We start from the raw sequence: 20847 nt of genomic DNA on the forward strand, positions 1-20847 counted from the left end.
TCCCCCTCCCACCCCCCCCCAGAAAAGGCACAGGTTGGTTAATTTCTACCCTTTAACCTTCCAGGGAAAATCCATCAGGCAGAACCCCAGGTGGGTGACAGATGTTGTCAGCATGCCCCAGTACAATAAGCTGATCATTGGGACTGGGTGAGTACTGGAAGTTCCTCAACTGGAATTGAGAAATTGTGGTGTTAGGAGATGCAGTTCCATATTAAGTTCACACAGATATGTTTGTAGTGGTATGAAGATAATGTCATAAAATTCTCCTCAGAAAATGTTAGAACCATATATCAGTCAGAGGCAAGGCCTAAGTTATGGTCTTGGCTTTCCCTGTGGTATTTGTTGTTATTGCTTCAAAGGGATGAGGCCTCATTTGGGGGAAATGGCCAAGGAATGGGCCACATGAGAGAAACACTAGTCTGGAAACTTTTTTTTTTTAACACAGATGATTTGAGATTCCAAATGGAATTCCTGTTTTATTATCTGAACTAATTCAGTCATGAGTGTTCTGTACTGACTCAAGTAATTAACAATAGAAAGACACGACTCCTCACTATGGACTTGCCTAAGAAGAGCAGGTCTCAAGCTGGGAAGGAAGATCCTAAAGCTTTCAATCCGATGACAACATTCTAACATGACTGTGCAGAGCTCAGGGTACCACCAGACCTCAGTATGATTTTGTGAAAAGAGTACAGAGTAGTGGGAAGGAAATTCATTAAATGTCAATCAAGATAGAAGCAGAAGCAAGTTCAGCACTATGGGAGCTTCTGGGTGGGTGGGTGGAGGTGGGGGAGAATTAGGCAATTTTCATCTTGAGTTTTCAGGGGCAGGGCATGGGGGTGGGCGTAGCTTGAAGAGGACATGCCCTGGATCTCTCAGGAGCCCAACTCCAGAGGGTTTTGTCTCTCTATCTAGTCCTTTCCAGAGCTCACTGTTTCTCTAGGTTTTTAAATAGTTTAATGAACTAACTGTTAATCCAAGCTGGGCCATTTTTATTAGCTATGCTTTAGTTCATGTTGGGTTTTATAATTTATGTGTATTTTCAATGATAGTTTAATAATCAATGTTCATTAACATGTTATTGTATTAACATCATCTATTTAAAAAGAAATAAATGTGGACCTACAAATCCAGTCCAGTTTGACTTTTGTGCCAGTACTGGGGCTTGAATTCGGGGCCATGTGCTTTGCTTGGCTGATTGCTCGAGGCTGGTCCTCTACCAGTCTCCACTTCTGATATTTGGTGGTTAATTGAAGATAATTGTCTCATGGGCTGTTCTGCCCAATCTGGCTTTGAGCTGTGCTCCTCAGGCACAAATCAACAGTTACTAGCTCTAGTGTGACACTGAAATATGATTTTTCCTTTGTTTTGAGATCTACTATTTGTACAACTTAATGGGGTCCTTTGTGATAACTTGATACATGTATACAATCTATAATGATCAAATCATTTGATCAAACCAAATGATTAATCAACGAGTCATTTCATGAGCTGGGAAAGTCACACTTTTTTCTAGTCAATTTGAATTATATCACAGATTGTCTTAACCAATAGTTACTGTACTGTGATATAGAAAATCAGAACTAGGGCTGGGAAGGTGGCTCAGTGGTAGAGTGCTTGCTTTGCATGCATGAGACCCTGGGTTCGATTCCTCAGCACAACATAAGCAAAAAGAAAAAAACAAGAAGTGGCGCTGTGGCGCAAGTGGTAGAGTACTAGCCTTGAGTTGAAGAGCTGAGGGACAGCGTCCAGGCCCAGAGTTCAGGCCCCACAACTGGACCCCCCCACACAAAAAAAGAAAATGAGAACTAATTCCTTTCCCCATCTTCTATTCCCTCATCTTACCCAGTTCCTTGTGACCACTACTCTATTCTATAGTCTCACAAATGAATGACAGTACTCGATACTCCTCTTTCTATGTCTGGATTGGTTTATTTAACAGAATGACTTTTCCAGTTTGCCCAATAACTTTACATGTGTTGCACACATAGGAGGTCAGAGCTTGACAGAGGGGCCATGTAGAGACTTTCTGAGCTAGCAAGGGAGAAGATGAAGCACAGGCATGCTGGAGGTGGGGAGACATTGTACAGCTGAACCATGGAAAGGTTAAGGAATTGCCAGTGACCCTGGTTATGCCCAGGGTGAATAAACAGAGGCAGTAAGATGCTTTTCTCCACCACAGAACTGTTCTCCTCTAATCAACTTCAGAGTACCCTTCCCCCAATATAGCAAAGACGGGGTCAAGGTACAGGTTAGGAGAGAAGAAAATCAAGGATGTACCAAGTTAGCCCTGTACTGTATAAAAAGAGGCCTTCCATCTCCTTTTAGCCAGTCTAATCATCTGTGTGTGTGTGTGTGTGTGTGTGTGTGTGTGTGTGTGCACCTGCATACACGTGCGTACAACAGTACTTGGACTTAAACTCAAGGTCTTAACTTTTCCATCAAGGCTGGCACTCTACCACTTGAATCATACTTCCAGTTAGGGTACATTGGAAATAAGAGTCTCCCAGACTTTCTTGTCTGGGCTGGCTTTGAACTGTGCTCCTCAGATCTCAGCCTCCTGAGTAGCTAGGATTATAGGCATGAGCTACCAGCACCAGCTGTAATCATCTTTATATTATCAACAACATAGAATTGCTATTATTTTGAGTGTTTAGCCAGTCCGGAGCATTGGACAAATCCTTTTCTCATGCACTATCTCATTGAATTCTCTTAAGTGAGACAGGGATAGTTGGGATAGTTAGGATAGCAATTTTCTAAGTGGTAGACTAAAGGAGACTTGAGGCTCTCACTTCTGGATTCCAGAGCCAGGTTGAATGGGAACTGTGCCAGCCTCCAGAGAAGGCCCAGCTCTTTCCTGCCAAACTGAGTTGTCCCCATACCTGGAAGAGAGAGGGAAACCCCAAGCCTAACTAAAGGCCCTACCATGCAGGCCAGACCTCCTACTGGTCAGGTGCCACCATTATTTTGTGATCCATGAATTATATTTCAGCAGAGTTGAAGTGGGGACTTTGTAGTTTACTTCAGTGTGTTTGATTTTTTTTTTAACAGAAGCCGTGAGCTACAGCTATATGAGCTCTCCAACTTGGAACCTTACTGTCAGATTGGTGGCCTGGGTGCTGTTCCCCTGAAACTGGACTTCTGGTAAGAAGGGATCCCCCAGGAAGATCCAGCTGGGATGTCTCACCAAGCGCTGGAACAGTTGTGTTCAAGTAGTCTATGCCAGGGCTGCAGATAGCCTATTGCGAATATGCCATATGCTAACCTACATAGCTGTACCTCCAAAGAGGGACTTTCCTGCAGCTAGCAAGGACAGGGAAGCCAGAGAGGCAAAATCGCTTTTAGAGTCATGAGGTTATTTGGTTATCTAAGCTCTAATTGTGGCTGGATTAATTTCCTTGAAACTCAGCTTGAGGTCTTGAGCTTGCTCATGGGCTCTATTACTTGAGCTATGCCTCCAAGTCTGGTATTCCACTGATTAACAGGGGATGGAGACTCATAGACTCTTCTACTCAGGCTGGCTTTGAATCAAGACTCTCCAGGTCTCAGCCTCCTCAATAACTAGGATTATATCAGTCAGTGGCACTTGGCTTTAATTATTTTACTTTTTTTCTCTTGGAAGCATGGAGGTTTGAACTCAGAACCTCCTACTTGCTGGGCAAGAACTCTACCCTTTGAGCCAAGTCCATATTACTCGTGCTTTTGTTTGCCGATTGCCCATCTAATAAAAATCCACACCTCCGAGATATTATCTTACGCCATATTCTGTTACAATATCAGAATATTGGGAACAGGGTAATTGACAAAAACAAGATATTTCTGAGAGGCTGCTAAGTACAAAAGTGTGGCATTGGCATCTGTTCAGCTCTTGGAGAGGGACTCCTGTCACTGTAGCCCGTGGCAAAAAGAAGCAGCAAGATGCTTGCATGCAGCAGCTCATGCTTGCTACTCAGAAGCTGAGATCTGAGGATTGGAGATTTTAATGTCCCTGAGGTTTTTGTTTTTGTTTTTGTTTGTCTGTTGTGGGACTTGAACTCTGGGCCTGGGCACTGTCCCTCAGCTTTTCAGCTCAAAGCTGGCACTCTACCACTTGAGCCACAGCACCACTTCTGGTTTTCTGAGTGGTTTATTGGAAATAAGAGTCTCACAGACTTTCCTGCCCAGGCTGGCTTTGAACCACGATCCTCAGATCTCAACCTCCTGAGTAGAGAGGAGTACAGGTGTGAGCCACCAGCACCCAGCTCTCTGAGTTGTTGTTGTTGTTGTTTTTATCTCCAAGATAGCACCAAAGAAAGCTGGAAGTGGAAATGTGGCCCAAGCGGTAGAGTGCTAGCCTTGAGCAAAATGCTCAGGGACAGTGTTGTCCAGCCTTAAGTTCAAGCCCGAGGACCAGCTCTTCTCCCTACCCGCCCCCCACATGCTTGGGTACAGAAGAGATCAAACTAGAAGATTGGCTTATTATGTAACACTGGACTCTCTCAGGAGCTTTCCATATATGCACAGCTTCTGCCCCAGATCCCTGTCCTCTCAGGCCACTAGCAGCCCAGATCCCTCTCCACTTGCACTTCACAACCAGACCAGAGACGGCGCTGTAGGCATTCCCCCCCCCCCATGCTAAGGAGACCCAGGCGCCCACCTTGCAGTGGTGAAATAGTGAATTGTGGGGCTTGATTGCCTTTTATGCAAGCTGGTTTACATTTTCCTGAAATCACACCGTGTCTTATTACTGCTTTGGGGAAAGGCTATTTGAAGAAAAGAAAGAAATCATCTCTGAGAAAACTCATGATGAGGAAGTTCAGCCCCAATCTATTTGACCACTGCAGTTTCAAGCTGGCCTTAAACCATAGTCCTCCAGATTTCTACCTCCCAAATGACTAGTACTACATGTGTGGGTCATTGGTCCCTGGCTCAGTATTTTCTTAATATCTGGAAAACTGAAAGCTTCAATTCTAAAGTCAGATCTCATTTAGAGACCTGGGAGGTCAGCTGAAATCTTTGTACCTCAGCTTCCTTATCTTTAAGCTTAGAATAGAAAAACAGACACAGTGTCCATCTCATTGGGTGTTGGGTGAATTTCCTAAGCTGATACTTGTCTAGTGATTTTTTTGGCACATAGAGGGAGCTTTGTAAATGCTGGTTTCCACTGTGATAATGCTTACATGAACCCTTGACAAGGCAGGGCTGGCTGGAGAGAATTCTAGATGAATAAGTAATGGGAGTGGGGTAGGGGGGAGCTGTCATCCTAGGGAGTCCTGAGAACTCTATTCCACAACCATCATTCGTAGTGCTAAAGGTCTGTGTATGTGTATTTGTGTGTGTGTGTGTGTGTGTGTGTGTGTGTGTGTGCTTGTTTTCTTTGCCATAGATGAAGAATTCAGGGACTGGACCCCAAGCCTAGGGGACAGCATGGATTGGTGAATGTCCTTGTCTACTCAGGCTGCTATGATTCCAAGATTAAGGTGGCTACCAATTCTGTGAGGTCCAGCTGGACCTCACCTTCTCACAGTGTCCTCACATGGCCTTTCCTTGTGTGGAGTGCAGAGAAGGAATGAACCAGCCTCTGGAGCCTCTTGTAAGAATTCTGGTCCATCTAAGAGAGCCTCTCCCTCATGACCTTGTCTAACCCTTAGGCACTATCTAAGTAACATCACTTGGTAGGTTAAAGCCTCAACATGTGAATGGGGAAATCCCTTCCCCATGCAGACATCCAACCCACACTGATGAGTACTACTGCCTTGGTATACTGCTTTGTACACATACACATCACCTCTGTTTTGCTGAGGAGTGTGTCTAGGATAGAGCCAATAGTATTAGCTGAGCACCAGTCCCATCCACCAATGGAACTGTCTGTCGGTGATGTCAGTTCTCTGAGAGCCCTCCTCCATGGTCAGCATGCTGTGGAAGGGCTGACCTAAGAGACTAGGAGTGAGGTTCAGGATGCTTCTAAAAAGTAGAGACCAGATCTTTCCTTCCTTCCTTCCTTCCTTCCTTCCTTCCTTCCTTCCTTCCTTCCTTCCTTCCTTCCTTCCTTCCTGCTCTTTTTTCTTTCTTAGGGCTAGCTTCCAGGCACAGCCAATAGAAAACCAATTTGAGACAGTACTTATAATAACTATCATAACTTCAATGATTGAGCATGGGAGGGGTTGAGGGCTGGGAATTCTGCACCTATGTCCCCCCCATTATCCCACTTAGGGCTAGCTGGCTTGCTCTTCACTGCTTTCTAGCTTAGTGACCAGAACATAAACTTTGTATCTTTAGCTCCATTTCATTTCACCACCCCTCCCATACCCAGACCTAATCATGTAGAGAGGTAGTAGAACCAACGTGGTATTTATCATAATTTCCTGGGAGAGTGGAATTCTAGTGAGCACAATGATAGCTAGTTTCAGGGGCTGAATGCTCCAGGGAACATGAATCATGGTGTCTCAGTGCATTTGTGGGAGCACATTGTAAATTAATCACCATGTGTGGTGCCTGCTCTATCATTACCTCTAATATGTGATTTCAGATATAATACAACTTCTATTTTGTTTCTTTCACACCAGTGTAGGCACACTGTGAGGTATGCCTCAGCCCTAAACATTCTAGATACAAAAATAAAACAAGAAGGTAAGAAAAAAATGTTTATGGTACTAGAAATGGAATTTGCTTGGCACATGCTAGGCAAACACTCTACTATGGATGTATGCCCCGGCCCAGAAGTATTCAAACCAGGGTTTTTAGGCCCTAGACCCTAAGTCTAGGAGTCCCACATTCGATCTGGCCATCCCAAAATGAACCCTCTCACATATGACCAAATCCTGGCTACCATTCAAGATCATAGCATAATTTATTTGGTTCAAATGTCAGGCACACAGTAAATAAATAACCTGCAGTATTTCCTCAGCTAAGTTGTGACTTGGGTGTATTGATGATCTATTTATTTGTTTCTGAGAGTCTGAAGTCTGAGACCTACCAAGTCATTACCAGACACACATCAGTGTGAACTACGATCAGAATGGTCATTTTCTCTCCCTCTCTCTTCCCACTTTGTCCCTCTCTCCTTTTCTCTTTACTCCCCTTTCCATCTTCTCCCTCTATTTTCCTTCCGCATTCTGTCTTCTTCTCTTTCACATGTGCAAATACACACCTTTTATGCACTTTGTGATCACAAATCCTTATTCTTGCTAGGTAAGTGCTCTACTACTTGGGTCATTATGCCAGCCCTTGTAATGTTAGTTATTTTTTGAGCTCCATTATTAGGCTGGTCTGAACTATTATCCTCCTATTTGTGCTTCTCTTCCTTGACTGGATGGCAGGCATGAGCCACTGAACCCAGCCATTGTGCTTCTCCTGCAGCTAAGATGACAGGCACGTGCCATCTTGACACCAAATCTAAGCATTGGTCAAGATGGAACATCACAAACTTTTATATCCTAGCTGGCCAGCTTCAAACTGCTATACTTCCATCTCTGCCTTCCAAGTAGCTAGGGGTACAAACTTGAGCCACCATGCCCATTGCTGCTTTTACATATTAAGAAAGAAGGAAAAAAGCCAGGCGCCAGTGGCTCACACCTGTAATCCTAGCTTCTCAGGAGGCTGAGATCCGAGGATCATGGTTCAAAGCCAGCCTGGGCAGAAAAGTCTGTGAGACTCTTTTTTTGGTGGGGGAGGGGTCTGGTCGTGGGGCCTGAACTCTGGGCCTGGGCGCTGTCCTTCAGCTCTTCAGCTCAAGGCTAGCGCTCTACCACTTGAGCCACAGTGCCACTTCTGGCTTTTTTTCCTTTTGCTTATGTGGTGCTGAGGAATCGAACCCAGGGCCTCATGCATGCAAGGCAAGCGCTCTACCACTGAGCCACCTTCCCAGCCCACTGTGAGACTCTTATCTCCAATTAACCACTAGGGTGCTGTGGCTCAAGTAGTAGAGCGCCCACCTTGAGCTGAAGAGCCCAGGGTTAGCACCCAAGCCCAGAGTTCAAGCCCAACAACCAACAAAAAAAGAAAGAAAGAAAAATATCAATGTGATCCTTGTAAAGCACATTGCTCTGTGCTTCATCCTACTGCGTTCACAGGAGAGGAAAAAAGGCTCTTAAAAATCAAAAGCAGGTCCAATATGGAAAGGGGGAGATCAGTTGAATTTAAAACAGCAAGACTTGTCAGAAATCAACTAAGTTGTCCTAACAACTCTGTGATTTCATATGTGCGCTGCCCAAGCGAACACCACGCTTTGCAATTTAGAAAGTTCAAAGGAAACAGAAATTGGATCCAGTTCAAACATCACTGGAAATTTCCAACCCTCTTGTTCTTCCCATTGGCCATCTGCCAAGTTTTCCCTGAGTCTGGGGCTCCGTCCTAAGCATTGTATGAAAGATTTTAGGTTTCTTGATAGGACGCAATGCTCCTGAGAATAACCAGCATCTCAAGCAAGTTAGGTGAAACTCCCTTTTCATTTTGAACTCCCCAGTGACATGGCCCTCACTTTACTTCCTTCATTGATATTAAAATACACCGATTGGCTAGAAATGTAAAAGTCCTACAGAAAGAGGGAACTATCAGTTTCAATTGGACTTCCTCCAATCTTAAAAGGAAATCAAAGGTAGCACCCTTTGAAAAGCCCAGTCCTGTTTTCTTCAAGTGTATTGCTGTGGCTAGAAGTATTTCAGATGCCTGGATTCCCAAAAATCTGGTCTTGTACCAGAATGATGGAGTATGGTGAATAATTTCTGGGCTCTGTTACTCAGAATGGATGTGTTTCTGGGGTTTTTATTTTTACTTTTCATTGGCAGAACTGCCCATGGAGTCCCCCCCCTCCCTCCCTCCCTCCCTCCCTCTCTCTCTCTCTCTCTCTCTCTCTCTCTCTCGGAAGTTAGTGATGTCACACTTTGAAGGGAGACTAATCAGAGTCTCCTTCCAGGGTGAGGAACCACAGAGCACAAATCCTATGTTAGGACATTTTTCCCACTTACTTCTTTTTCCCAACAGTCTTGTAAGAAAAACATGTCAGTATACCAGGGCAAAGCTTTGTACAAGACAAACTAGAGATGCAACCTCCGTATGTTCTGCCTTATTTTAATGTACTTAGAATAATGTAGCAAGTGTGACTCTCAGCCCAAAAATGCAGATATGCAATAAATAGAACTTCCTTCACTTTTTCAAACCTCCAGTTTGCTCCTATTTTGAGCTCCTTCCACCCAGTGTAGTATCGATCGTGCCAACATGGAACCATCCTTCTGAGGCCCTTCAAGGGGAAGACATCAGATCACAATTACTGGACCACGCAGAGTATGTTAGTCAGCTTTCTGTCACTCTAACAAAACACCCGAGAAAGTAAACTTATGAAGAGAAAAAGGGTTGTTTGGAATCACAGCCTTGAAGTGTTCAGTCTATGATTAGATGGCTTTGTGGCTAGTGGGCCTAGGGCAAAGGAACACATTGTGGTAATAGTGTGTGGCAGTGAAATTATTTACAAGACAAGCCAAAAAGCAAAGAGAGAAGACACCAGAGATCCCATAAACCCCTAGAGGACATGTCTCCAATGGCATAAAGATCTCCCACCAAGCCTTATCCCCTAAAAGTTGTACCACCTCCCCAAATAGCACCACCAACTAGGGACCAAGCAGCAAGCAGGTGAGCCTGTGAGGAGCATTTCACATTTAAGCCATAATACTGGAGCCCCTACAGCATTCCTTTTGGGTGGGCTGGGTACTCACTGCTGATGCCTTCAGTCCTCTCCGACTCTTTCCTCTGTAGAAGCTCTGTTTAATATTTTCCCCAGCCTAGGGGGTCTTTTTCCATTCTGGGGAAGACCTTCCCCCTTTTTGCTCCCTCCCCACTGTTTCTTCTGCCTTTGCTTCTCCCTGACTCCTGCCCATTGAGTCCACACCAGGACACTGACTCCTGTTGTTCTACAAACTCTCTACTTTCCCTGGTGCCCTCAGGGCCTTTGCATGCACCATTAGCAACTTCCACTCTGAAATCCAAAAGGTTCACTCCAGTGTTATCAGCTCAAACAGGCCTTTTCTCCCACACTCCAACATGACACTTGCCACGTCAAGCATCCATCCCTTGGACCCAGGATTCCTTATAATTCTCATCTGTTTCATTTGCTTCCTTGGCACTTTCTACAATCGGACTTATCACATATGATTGGGCCTTTTGTCATCTGCTTTTCTCCACCAAAGTACAAGTGCTGTGACCGTGAGGACTTAGTCTATTACATCCTAAGGGTTTCTAACAGTGCCAAGCCTAGAAATATGTTTAAGAACTCTTTGTAGAATGAAGGGTAGGATGTGAGAGCATGCCCAGATTGTGCCAAGCTCTGTGATAGGCCCCATACTCATTCAACTACAAGCAAGGTGGATATGGTAGCAGCTCTTGCATACGGGCTGGTACTTGGAAATCCAGAAGGCCAGGAGCCTTGTGTGTGAGTGTGTGCATGCACATGCACGTGCAGTGGGACTCGAGAGGCAGCCCTGTGGCCTCCAGGACTGGATGGATAGCTGAGGTTGGTCATAGCCTGAGTCCATCATGGGTCTTGGAGACCAAGTAGCCAAAGATGAATGGCAGTTCCCTTGAGGAGTGTGAGCATAGTTCAGGCAGACAGAGCCCCATGCAGATATTGCAAATACTGTGGGTCCTGGAGGGCCAGTGGTGTTGGGCTGCCAGGGAAGTCCAGATGCTGTGTGGTGGGATGTACACAGCAGGGACAGGACAGGAGTGTGGACGGTGGTCTGGAAGTGGACAGTCGCCAACCACAGTGCTGTTGGCTTAGCACTATTGTGGATGCCTGAGATATGTGAGTGAAGAAAACATGAAAAAACTACTTCCTCTGGGGAGGCTGGCTGCTAGTCACCATCCCCCAATACACTGTGTTGGAAAGGAAAAGGGCTAGGGCAGGTAAAAAGACAGGTTAAAGTATCAGAAACTCAAGTGTACAGTATGGCCCTGGGTATGTGGCTCAGAGAGACAGGCAGCAGTTCATGCCTGTCCGTGGCTAATGTGCAGACATGTGGACCTGGGGAAACCAAAGTCAAGGGAAGCTGCTAGAAAGAGGAAGGTCTACACATGCATATACACACAATGTACGGCATTAACTAAAGTATGGGATATGCAAGGGAGGACTCCAATAGTTTAATACTTTAAACAACTGATGTGCAGTTGAAAAAAAGAATACAAGGAAGGGGGAACATGTGCTTTCATTTGAGGAGGTCAAGGAGAGGAAGGGGAAAGAATGCAGTTATAATGTTCAGTGTACATATGTGACAATGGAACTAGGAAAAGTGAAGGGAATGGGTTTGGTTGGGAGAAATAGAAGAGAATTATGAAAATGGTGACGCTGATCAAGATGCATTCATTGTATTCCCAAACTCACATGTTGACCTGAAACCCCTTTGTACAACTATTTAAGGATAATGAAAGAGAGGAAAGAAGGAAGGAAGGAAGGAAAGGAGGGAGGAAAGCGAGAAAGAGAGAGAGAAAGGAGAAAGAGAGATGGAGAGAGGAAGGAAGGAAGGAAGACAGGAAGGAAGGAAGGAAGACAGGAAGAAAGGAAGGAAGACAGGAAGGAAGGAAAGAAGGAAGGAAAGGAGGGAGGGAGGGAGGGAGGGAAGGAGGGAAGGAGGGAGGGAGGTAGACAGGCAGACAGCAATCAAGCTTTAGCGTAATGCTTACTGGCCACCAGGAGTTCAACTCCTTTCTGTCTTTCTAGAATAATCCCTGCCTGAGGAAGAAATCGTTTGGCAGATTATGGGAAATGCTCGGCAATAACTTTACTAGTAATCTTCCTAAAGACATAAAGAATAGCTGAATTCATGAGACACATTTTTCCTGAATAGAAAAATTAAATATGGTAAAGATGACCAGAATCTCAATGAAATTAAATTAGAGCTTAATGAGTTGATTCTAAAGTTTATTTGGGAGAGCATACATTTGATAATGACCAAGAAAATGATGAAAAAGAATGAAGAAGATCTTGAGTTACAAATAGACAACCCTTACTAAATTAAAGTAAGTAGGTCTGGGGTTGTGGCTTGATCACAAAGCAGTAAGTTTAATCCTTAGCATAAAAAAGAAAAGAAACAGTTGCAATAAAATGCTAGTGTAAAGAAGAGCCACAGAGATCAGCGAGAGAGCTCCATGTGCATGGAAAAGAGTCTGGAATGAAACTGGTATTTCAATTAGAGGAGGATCAATCCAGCAAATAGCTTTTGGCTATTTAGGGGCAAAAAAATAAGTCCTTTTAGCATGTAATGTATAAGAATCGATTCTAGGTAGAACCAATATCTGAATGTTTTAGAAGCAATCTATTAGAAGAAAAGCTAGAAGAATATGTCAATAATGATAGAGGTGGAGAAACTCCTTTGTAAAATCAGGATTCTAAAGCCAGGAGTGAGGAACAGATTTGACTACATTAAAACTTCAGAAATATTTCCATGTGGAAAAGGCTTAAGATGTCAGAGTTTTGAGGCTAGGTCAAGTATATCTATTTATGTTTTGGTTTATGAATGGCAGCATTGTCTGATAGAGTCTTTGGTATTATAACAGACAATGTTGGTTGGAATAGATATCTCACATCTGTGAATGGAGATGAGCATGAAATACATATAGGGAGATTAAAAACCAGTAAAGAATATACATCCCCAAATATCTTCAGATTTTTTTTTTTTTTTTGCCAGTCATGGGGCTTGAATTCTGGTCCTGGGCGCTGTCCTTCAGCTCTTCAGCTCAAGGCTAGCGCTCTACCACTTGAGCCACAGTGCCACTTCTGGCTTTTCTGCTTATGTGATATTGAGGAATTGAACCCAGGGCCTCATGCATGCAAGGCAAGTATTCTATCACTGAGCCACCTTCCCAGCCCCATCTTCAGTAATTTTAAGGAACAAGCAGCATGGATCTATTTGATCTGCCTACATTCTAAGTGGGAAAGAGAAGGAAATAACAGGTATTGTATGTGTCACAATATCTGTAAAATAATTATAATTAGTGTTTTTAAAATATACAAATTTCTGATTCTGAAACAGAAAGAAATATGTCAAGTAGAATATTCCTATCTTTGGAAATAAAGAAGCAATAAATAATCCAGATAGGTACTGATCAATTATTCATCGAATTTAATGTGGCCGCACAGGTTCCATCAAGTCTTGTGGTTGCTATGTCAATAATTTCTAGATTCAGACCGGGCCTCTCCCTTCCTTACCAGTAACGGGGCTTGAATTCAGGACCTTGCACTTTCAATCACCTTTTTTCCACTCATAGCTTGTGCTCTACCACTTGACTTGAGTTATGCCTCCACTCCTGGCTTTTTGCTAATTAATTGGAGATAAAAGTTTCACAGACTTTTCTGCCCAGGCTAACTTCAAACTACAATTGTCCTATCTCAGCCTACTGAGGTGTTAGGATTATGGGTGTGAGTCACTACCACCCAGACAAGCCCTCTAGCTTTTATATCCACTCTGCCCCTTCTCTGTTTCTTCGATGAATAATCCAAACAATCTATGTGTTTTGTGTCATTTGTAGACAGTACTGAGGACTTGAGGGCTGAGACAAAAGTCATACCACTCAACAGCTTCCTATCTTATTCCTACTCTCTGCCCTTCCTCCTCTTTTGTCCCTTCTGCCTGCCAAACCTGTCCTCCTGTGTGCCTGGCTATGCTTAAATCTTTCTCTATATGGAGAGTTGTTCCTCTCATTCTGAGCCTGGAACAAGCCAGTGCCACCTCATCTTTTGGAGAGCTAGATATTCATCTGACTTCACCATCCTGCCTTCTTTCTTTCTTTCTGATGGGAGAGATGTCTGGTGTCAGGGAAGTCCCTGTTCCTCCATCAAGCTGTTAAGGTAGCCCTGAAACTGGGATTTTAGATTCCAAACCCAAAGTTTGGAGTCCCAAGTTAGGTCTGAACACTGGTTCCTACTTGCCAAATAAAGAGACATAATGAAAAGGCAGAGAAAGGAGATTTTTTTTTTCAGTCATGGATCTTAAACTCTGGGCCTGGGCGCTGTCCCTCAGCTCTTCAGCTCAAGGTGAACGCTCTACCACTTGAGCCACAGTGCCACTTCCAGTTTTCTGGTAATTAATTGGAGATAAGAGTCTCATGGACTTTCCTGCCAAGGCTGGCTTTGAACTGTGATCCTCAGATCTCAGCCTCCTGAGTAGCTAGGATTAGAGCCATGAGCCACCGGCGCCCTGAGAAAGGAGGTTTTTTTGTTTTGTTTTGTTTTTACATGGCAGCTATGGGAAGACAGCACTTCAGTTCTTCAGCCGTCTTCATGGACACAGACCTTAGTTTCAGCTTAAATAGGGAGAATTGGAGGCAGGAGGTGAGAAAGCTATGCATAATTAAAGTCTCAGATATTGTCTGATTGAGCATTAGCTGAGTCTTTGTCTCTGGAGGAATTCTGGAGAGGTTGCCATGACTGGAACAAAGCAGGAACAAGGTGGCCTCCTGAGTGTTTGTTTTAAGATAGTAAGAAGATGTGGGGCGGTTTTGCCTTTTCACAAGATGGAAATCTGTGACTCCAGTCTTTTTTGGAGCCCCTGGTGATTACACAGTGACTGCAGCAGAGCCGTCAACCGGCACCAATTCAAAGTCCTGGACTTTTGGTTAATTCACAAGACCTAGTAAAAGCATCTTCTAGCCAGGTGCTGGTGGCTCCCATCCCTAATCCTAGCTACTCAAGAGACTGAGATCTGAAGGTCACAGTTCAAACCCACCCTGGGCAGGAAAGGCTGTGGGACTGATCTCCAATTAACCATTAGGAAACCGGAAGTGGAGCTGTGGCTCAAAATGGTAGAGAACTAGCCTTGAACAAAAAGAACTCAGGGACAGCACCCAGGCCCTGACTTCAAGCCCTACAACCAAGGAGGGGGTGGGGGAGGAAGCATCTTTTAAGTTGCATCTCAGCCCCACCAAGGGCTCACAGCCCAGCCACCTCCTTAAAACTCTCACAGCTTCCTCATGGGTTTTGACATTATTTTAACCATGAGTCTTCACAGCACAAGTCAATGATTAAAGAGAATCAGAAACCACTTGCAATCTAGGTGACTTGTAATCTAGTGTCTGTTTCCAAGATGGTTACAAAAGGGGCATGGATTATATGACTTTTTTCCCAGGCCTCACCACCAACTTATTGTCTTGGTATTGTGTCTGAAGATGGTGATTTGTGTTTATGTTCTTTACTTAGCTCCATGGCTCCTGACAAGTGCCTGATCCTCTACGGAGATGACCAGGTCAGTGTAGGAGAAGAACTGAGTCAAGGACCAAACACCCACCTGGTGTCCTTTCCAGAAAAAATGGGGTGGGGCAGGAATTGGATGGATGCATATGCCCGGAAAAGCTGAGATGGAAACAGAAAAGAGACTCACTCACAGTAACATGTGTGTGGTGCTTGCTTGTGCCAGGTGCCTTTTGTATTGTCCAAACACCAGGTAGAAACCATGGCCCAGAACATTTTTGCCATTTTCCCAAGATTCTCTGCTCCCCAGAGTTGGCAGAGCTATGATTTGAACTGGAGCAGGATGACTGGAGTCTGTACACACTTAGCCTTAAGCTTTGTGGATTATCAAGTAAACAAAAGAAATGCTCCAGATGTGGGTGAAGAAATAGGCTGGAAATCCAAATGCTGGTGGCACTTACACCTGTAATCCTAGTTATTCAGAAAGCTGAGATCTGAGGATTGCAATTCAAAGCCAAACTAGGCAGAAAAGTCTGTGAGACTCTTCCCTCCAATTAGCCATCAAAAAGCCAGAAGTGGAGGTGTGGCTCAAGTGGTAGAGTTCCAGTCTTGAGTGCAAAAGCTAAAAGACAGAGCCCAGGCCCTGAGTTCAAGCCTCAGTACTGGCAAAAAAAAGAAAGGGGAGGAAAGAGGATGAGGGGGGAGGGGAGAGGAGGAAAGGGGAGGGAAGGGGAGGGGAGGGGAGGGGAGGGAATAGGCCCAAAAGCCCTTTAGTCAGAGCACAGGAAAGCAGCACAACTAAAGGCACAGCCCCGGTCTGCAGGGGCCCTCACCAGGCTGGAGGAAGGAAACTTGCTTCACTATGAGAAATTGGTCTCAAATGCAAATTCGCCTAGGGGAGGAGGGACTGGAATGAAGTAAACACAACTGAGTTGGTGTTCTAGCACCTCTCTGGAGAGCAGGTTTGGACAGGACAGTGAAGAAGTGTTGTGGATTCCCTCATTTGAAGAGGGAAGAGAGGCAGCAACACTTGGGAGCGTATGGAGATCAAACCTTGCCTTGTCTCATTTCCTAATTCCACTCAGGTCTCACCCCGACTTTCCTTAAAGCAAATGTCTTTAAATAGGATGAGCCTAGAAATAGTGGAGCCCAAACAAGCTATGCACTACCTACCTTTAGGGGGTGCCATTCATACAGACTGGGATGGGAATGCTGCCCTAGATTTAGGTCCCAAAGCCACTTAGCTCAAATTCCCCTACGTGGATGACAAGACAGAGACAGGATAGCAGGGGAAAGCCCCTCTCGGGGGTCCCTCCCAGTGAATGGGGGTGCTAAGCTCTACCTTTTTCTGGCTGTGCTCTCCTGGGTGTGGTCCAGCCTGGTCATTTTATGCTCCTGCAGAAGCCAGGCCAGGTCCAGGCCACACTACCAGTTCATTAGAATTCAAGTTCATGGGTAAAAATGCAAATGATCCATTTCACTTCATCCTTCTGACAGACTGCAATGGCAGCAATAACTGGCTGGCCCTCCACACCTGTCACTGCTGCCTGCCGCACTGCTCACTTGGTGTAAAGGACCTGCCATCCTTCAGGTGCAGTCATTAAAGCCTGCCTGATGGAGACTCGATCATCTACTGCCCCCTAGTGGACTTGGTGTGGATGATGCATAGGCTTACTGAGCTCCTGCTTTACAATTTAGGGGCTTAGCAAATCAGGGCTACATTTTATTTCAAGTATCGTTTTCGGTTTCTGCTCCTTTCATCTTTGTGGCTGGTATGTGTGCTGCTTCATTAACAGCCATGAAATGAAGTAAAATGCCAATCAAAGGTGCCTCTTTATAAAGCTATACTCGAATGTTAAAAAGTCACGACATTTTCATATAGTATTTAAGACCTCATTGGATGCTCTTTTTAAAAAAAATCACATTTTTTTAGGCTGAGGGGGAAAAAACTCAAAGCAAATGTGGTATTAAATAGTTCAGGTGCCATTTTGCAAAGCCTCGGGTTGTGTGCAATAAACAAGTTTATTTATAAGCAGAAGTCAGGTCTGCCGTCACCTAATCTGTCACCTAATCATCCTTTGGCAGCTCTCGGGTTTTCGCAATTTGCATGTTTCTTGATTGTCTTGTATCCTTGGAACCCTAGACTTAATCTCAATTAGCATAAAGGAAGCCACATTTGCCCTGGACTGACAAAGGCCAGGGACCTTGTTCATCACCACCTATTGTGAAGGCTGCTTCAATGAGTGAATGTTCTTGAAGCTTCTTTAGACTATTGCACTCAGCTCAGAATCATGCAAAGATCTTTCAAAAATAGTCATCTATATTATCCTTAATGTACTAAGAACTCTGTTTCTCAAGAGGGTTCATAAGTAACTTTTCAGAGCCATTTCCTCATTGATAGGACTTGAACAGAATTGGGACCTTCTCAGAATGTAATGACTTGATTGTTTTGCCCCATGGCATACCAATTCCCTTCCCATCCTCTGAAGTCTTTGCTGTCAAGACGCTCCTTGATAAAGTCTGAGCCACCATGCCCTAAGACATTATCTTATGTAGGATTAGCTTTTCACCTGTATGTCTGGAAAAACACAGGTTAGGTACCATCTGTGGGAGTACCGAGAAAAATCATCCCGCAGATAATGTTCTGTTCATTATGTCCTGATGAGGAAACCAGGCTCAGAACAGTCCAGTAATTGAATGAGAGCTAGGTGAGATGGGAGGAAAATAATGGCGCACTCATCCCCTAGGACAGCTCTGTTCAGTTTCTTTGTTTACATTCAAGCTGGCTCTGGGCAGATTTTGCCCGATGATAGGAAACTTCCAATACAGAAAAGAAAATGTTGGGTGAGAAAGTTTTCTGGGTCCACAAAGAGTAGAACTTAAATTTTTCCACCTGTGCAGACCAGATACCACAATTATAAGGAAGTGCTTCTTAGTTCTTCCTAAGCAAACTGTAGTTTTCCCCCAAGATGTCATAGGAAGTGCTGCTGGTGATTCATCCAATTAAACTTTTCCTCCTAAGTCAGGAACAAACAGAAGCTGAGGTCAGCATGGAGGGTGGAAGGGCCACTGCCTAACCAGTGAGTTCCAGTGTGGGGTGGGGCTGCTCACTAATGAAGCAGAGACTCTCAGGGCTGCAGGAAAATTCAGACAAACCCTTGCCTCTGGAAACTTTCTATTACATTAATAAAAATAATACAAGTTTGGTGCATAGAGTAAAACCAGAAATTTCCTTTTTTAAATGTCCCCATTACAGCCTAATAAAGTCTGTTGGTCACCTATTTTATCACAATTGATATCACAGTGATTCCAACTAATTTGGTCAGGTTAGTCCATGTCCTAGTCATCAACCAATTCATTTGGTAGATTCTAAGGGCCTAGAACTGAGTGGTCATCTGGTCTACCTCCTGCATCTACAGCTAAGATCTCTAGGGAAGTCCCCAGGACATGGTGGATTTGAATACTAGGAATGGGGGAAAGGCCAAACAGAATAGGATTATGTCTGAAAGCTAAGACAATGCTTTCTTTTATCTTAGAAATTTTAAAACTGATCTAGAAAAAATTAAAACAAGAATGCAAACAGAATGATTAAAAGTCTACCTTCAAAACAACATAGGGCATGACAGTATTACTGCCCTCTAACCTATTCTTCAACTGCATCCTATACAAAGACTACCTCAACTGCCTGCTGTGTACCTGGTGGGCCATGCAGCAAGCAGATGTGCACACAGAGAGCCCCTGCCCCGAGCTGGCTGTCATATGGCTAGAAGTGGCTTCTCTGGAGACATATAGCTTCATTGGCTATACCAAGGGTGTTTTATGTATGGCTTTCAAGGCTGCTGCTACTGCTGCTGTTGCGATGGTGGCTGTAACCTGGCCTTTCATGTCTCCGTCTAGACAGATGCATGATTGAAGAAAAGATTCATCCAAGCCCAGTGTCACATTGGCTACCTGGAAAGGAGCCAAGCCCTCATTTAGCAAATTGCTCTGTTTAAATGCAGCTGCTCTGTCTCAGCGTTGATGTTACCAAGACAGATCGCATGATTCCTCTGCCTCCATGTATCTAGGCCGTTCCTCTCAGTCTGCCTAGCAACTTAAAAAGGCTGTTAATGCATGACAAGGCACTTGACCTGCATGATTTCCAAGCCAAGGGGGAGCATTCGTCTTGTACCAAGTCGTCCTCTCCTCAAAAGCAAGGGCACGTTGCCTGTGCCCCCTGTCTTAATGAAGGCTGCTTTTATTAAGAATCTCATTAAGCTTCACAGTGCCCAGCCATCCAGCACTGTAAATATTACTCTGTAGAAATGTGCCCAGGGGTGTAGTGCAGGCAGTTGGCCGGACAACTGCTTGCCTTGGTAGTCAGGAAGTGATCTCAAACCTTGGATCTCTGCAGAAGGAAGGGTGTTGTTTGAAGGTCTAGTAACCTCTCTGGAAAGATGGATTACAGCCATCAACAGATAATGTCAACAAAGCCCCTGAGATGGTTTGAATAAGAGTAGGAAGCAAAATGACTTCAGAATAACAATGAGCTGTCAGGTGTTTTACCTGGGTTTTCTTTCTTTCAAAGGAGGACCTAGGAGAAAGGAGACCAACAAAACTACAAAGTTTATTATCAGGCTGTCACTAGCTACTTTATCTTGAGGCTGATCATCATCTGTTACTTACCAGAGCAAAAACAAAAATTCCAGTGACTATTATTATTTTCATAAATGACTTAACTCATTTGGGATTATATTAAGTCTGAAAGCCAGAAGCCCAAATCTATGAGTTTATCAAATAAATATGTGCTCAGATCATACCTAGGCCCACTGGAAAAACCTAGTAGATGAACTTTACGATTAGAACCATTTGGAGCTAGGCCCTGTAATCCTAGCTATTTAAAAGGCTGAGATATAAGGATCAAGCCTGAAGCCAGCTCTTGCAGGTAAGTCTCTACTTTACCATAAAAATGCCAGAACTGGAGCTATGGCTCAAGTGGTAGAGCACCAGCCTTGAGCAAAAAAGCTAAGGGACAGTGCCCAGGCCCTAAGTTCAAGAGTCTCAGTACTCTCTGCTACACAGGCGCGCGTGCACACACACACACACACACACACAGAGGCACACACACACAGAGGCACACACACAGAGGCACACATGCAAAATACCTTTTGGAAGATAAAAATGCAATCACAGGAGTAATGGACTTTGCTGTCAAATTCCCAATGCAATTCTGGGCAATTTACCTTCGAACCTGTTTCTTCTGCAGATAGACAGTTACCTCTTGAAGTTATTTTTAAGAGCGATTGACTCAGTCGTTACATGCAGTAGGAACTGAACAAATCTTACAGTGATAGTTCCAGGTTTTTAAATTTATTTCTTTGGCAGTACTGGAGATTGAATTCAGGACCTTACACTTGCTAGGGAAGTACTCTACCATGTGAGTCATGCCTCTTTTTGCTTTGGCTATTTTCAAGGTAGGGTCTCACCTAATGACTGAGCAGGCCTGGGCTGCTTCCATGTGCTTATCCAGAGCAGCATATGCCACTTTGCCCAGCCTTTGTGCTTTTCCCATAGCTGGGATGATAGGTACATACCACCCTACCTAGCCATTGGTTGAGATGAAGTTTCTTCTTCTTCTTCTTCTTCTTCTTCTTCTTCTTCTTCTTCTTCTTCTTCTTCTTCTTCTTCTTCTTCTTCTTCTTCTTCTTCTTCTTCTT

At 44.3% G+C, this 20847-nt stretch overlaps 1 protein-coding gene across 1 annotated transcript in view; it reads left to right on the forward strand.

Annotated features, from left to right (window-relative positions):
- Positions 1–20847, forward strand: part of LOC105993893 — a 119077-nt gene that overhangs the window by 23786 nt on the left and 74444 nt on the right. The window contains exons 6-10 of the mRNA XM_013027266.1: positions 65–147; positions 3052–3144; positions 15161–15274; positions 16850–16923; positions 18823–19019. Coding sequence (XP_012882720.1) covers positions 65–147; positions 3052–3144; positions 15161–15274; positions 16850–16923; positions 18823–19019 — 561 coding nt within the window. The remainder of the gene's footprint in view (positions 1–64; positions 148–3051; positions 3145–15160; positions 15275–16849; positions 16924–18822; positions 19020–20847) is intronic.

This window comes from Dipodomys ordii, unplaced genomic scaffold, assembly GCF_000151885.1.
Source record: "Dipodomys ordii isolate 6190 unplaced genomic scaffold, Dord_2.0 Scaffold102, whole genome shotgun sequence".
In the NCBI taxonomy this organism is placed as follows: domain Eukaryota; kingdom Metazoa; phylum Chordata; class Mammalia; order Rodentia; family Heteromyidae; genus Dipodomys; species Dipodomys ordii.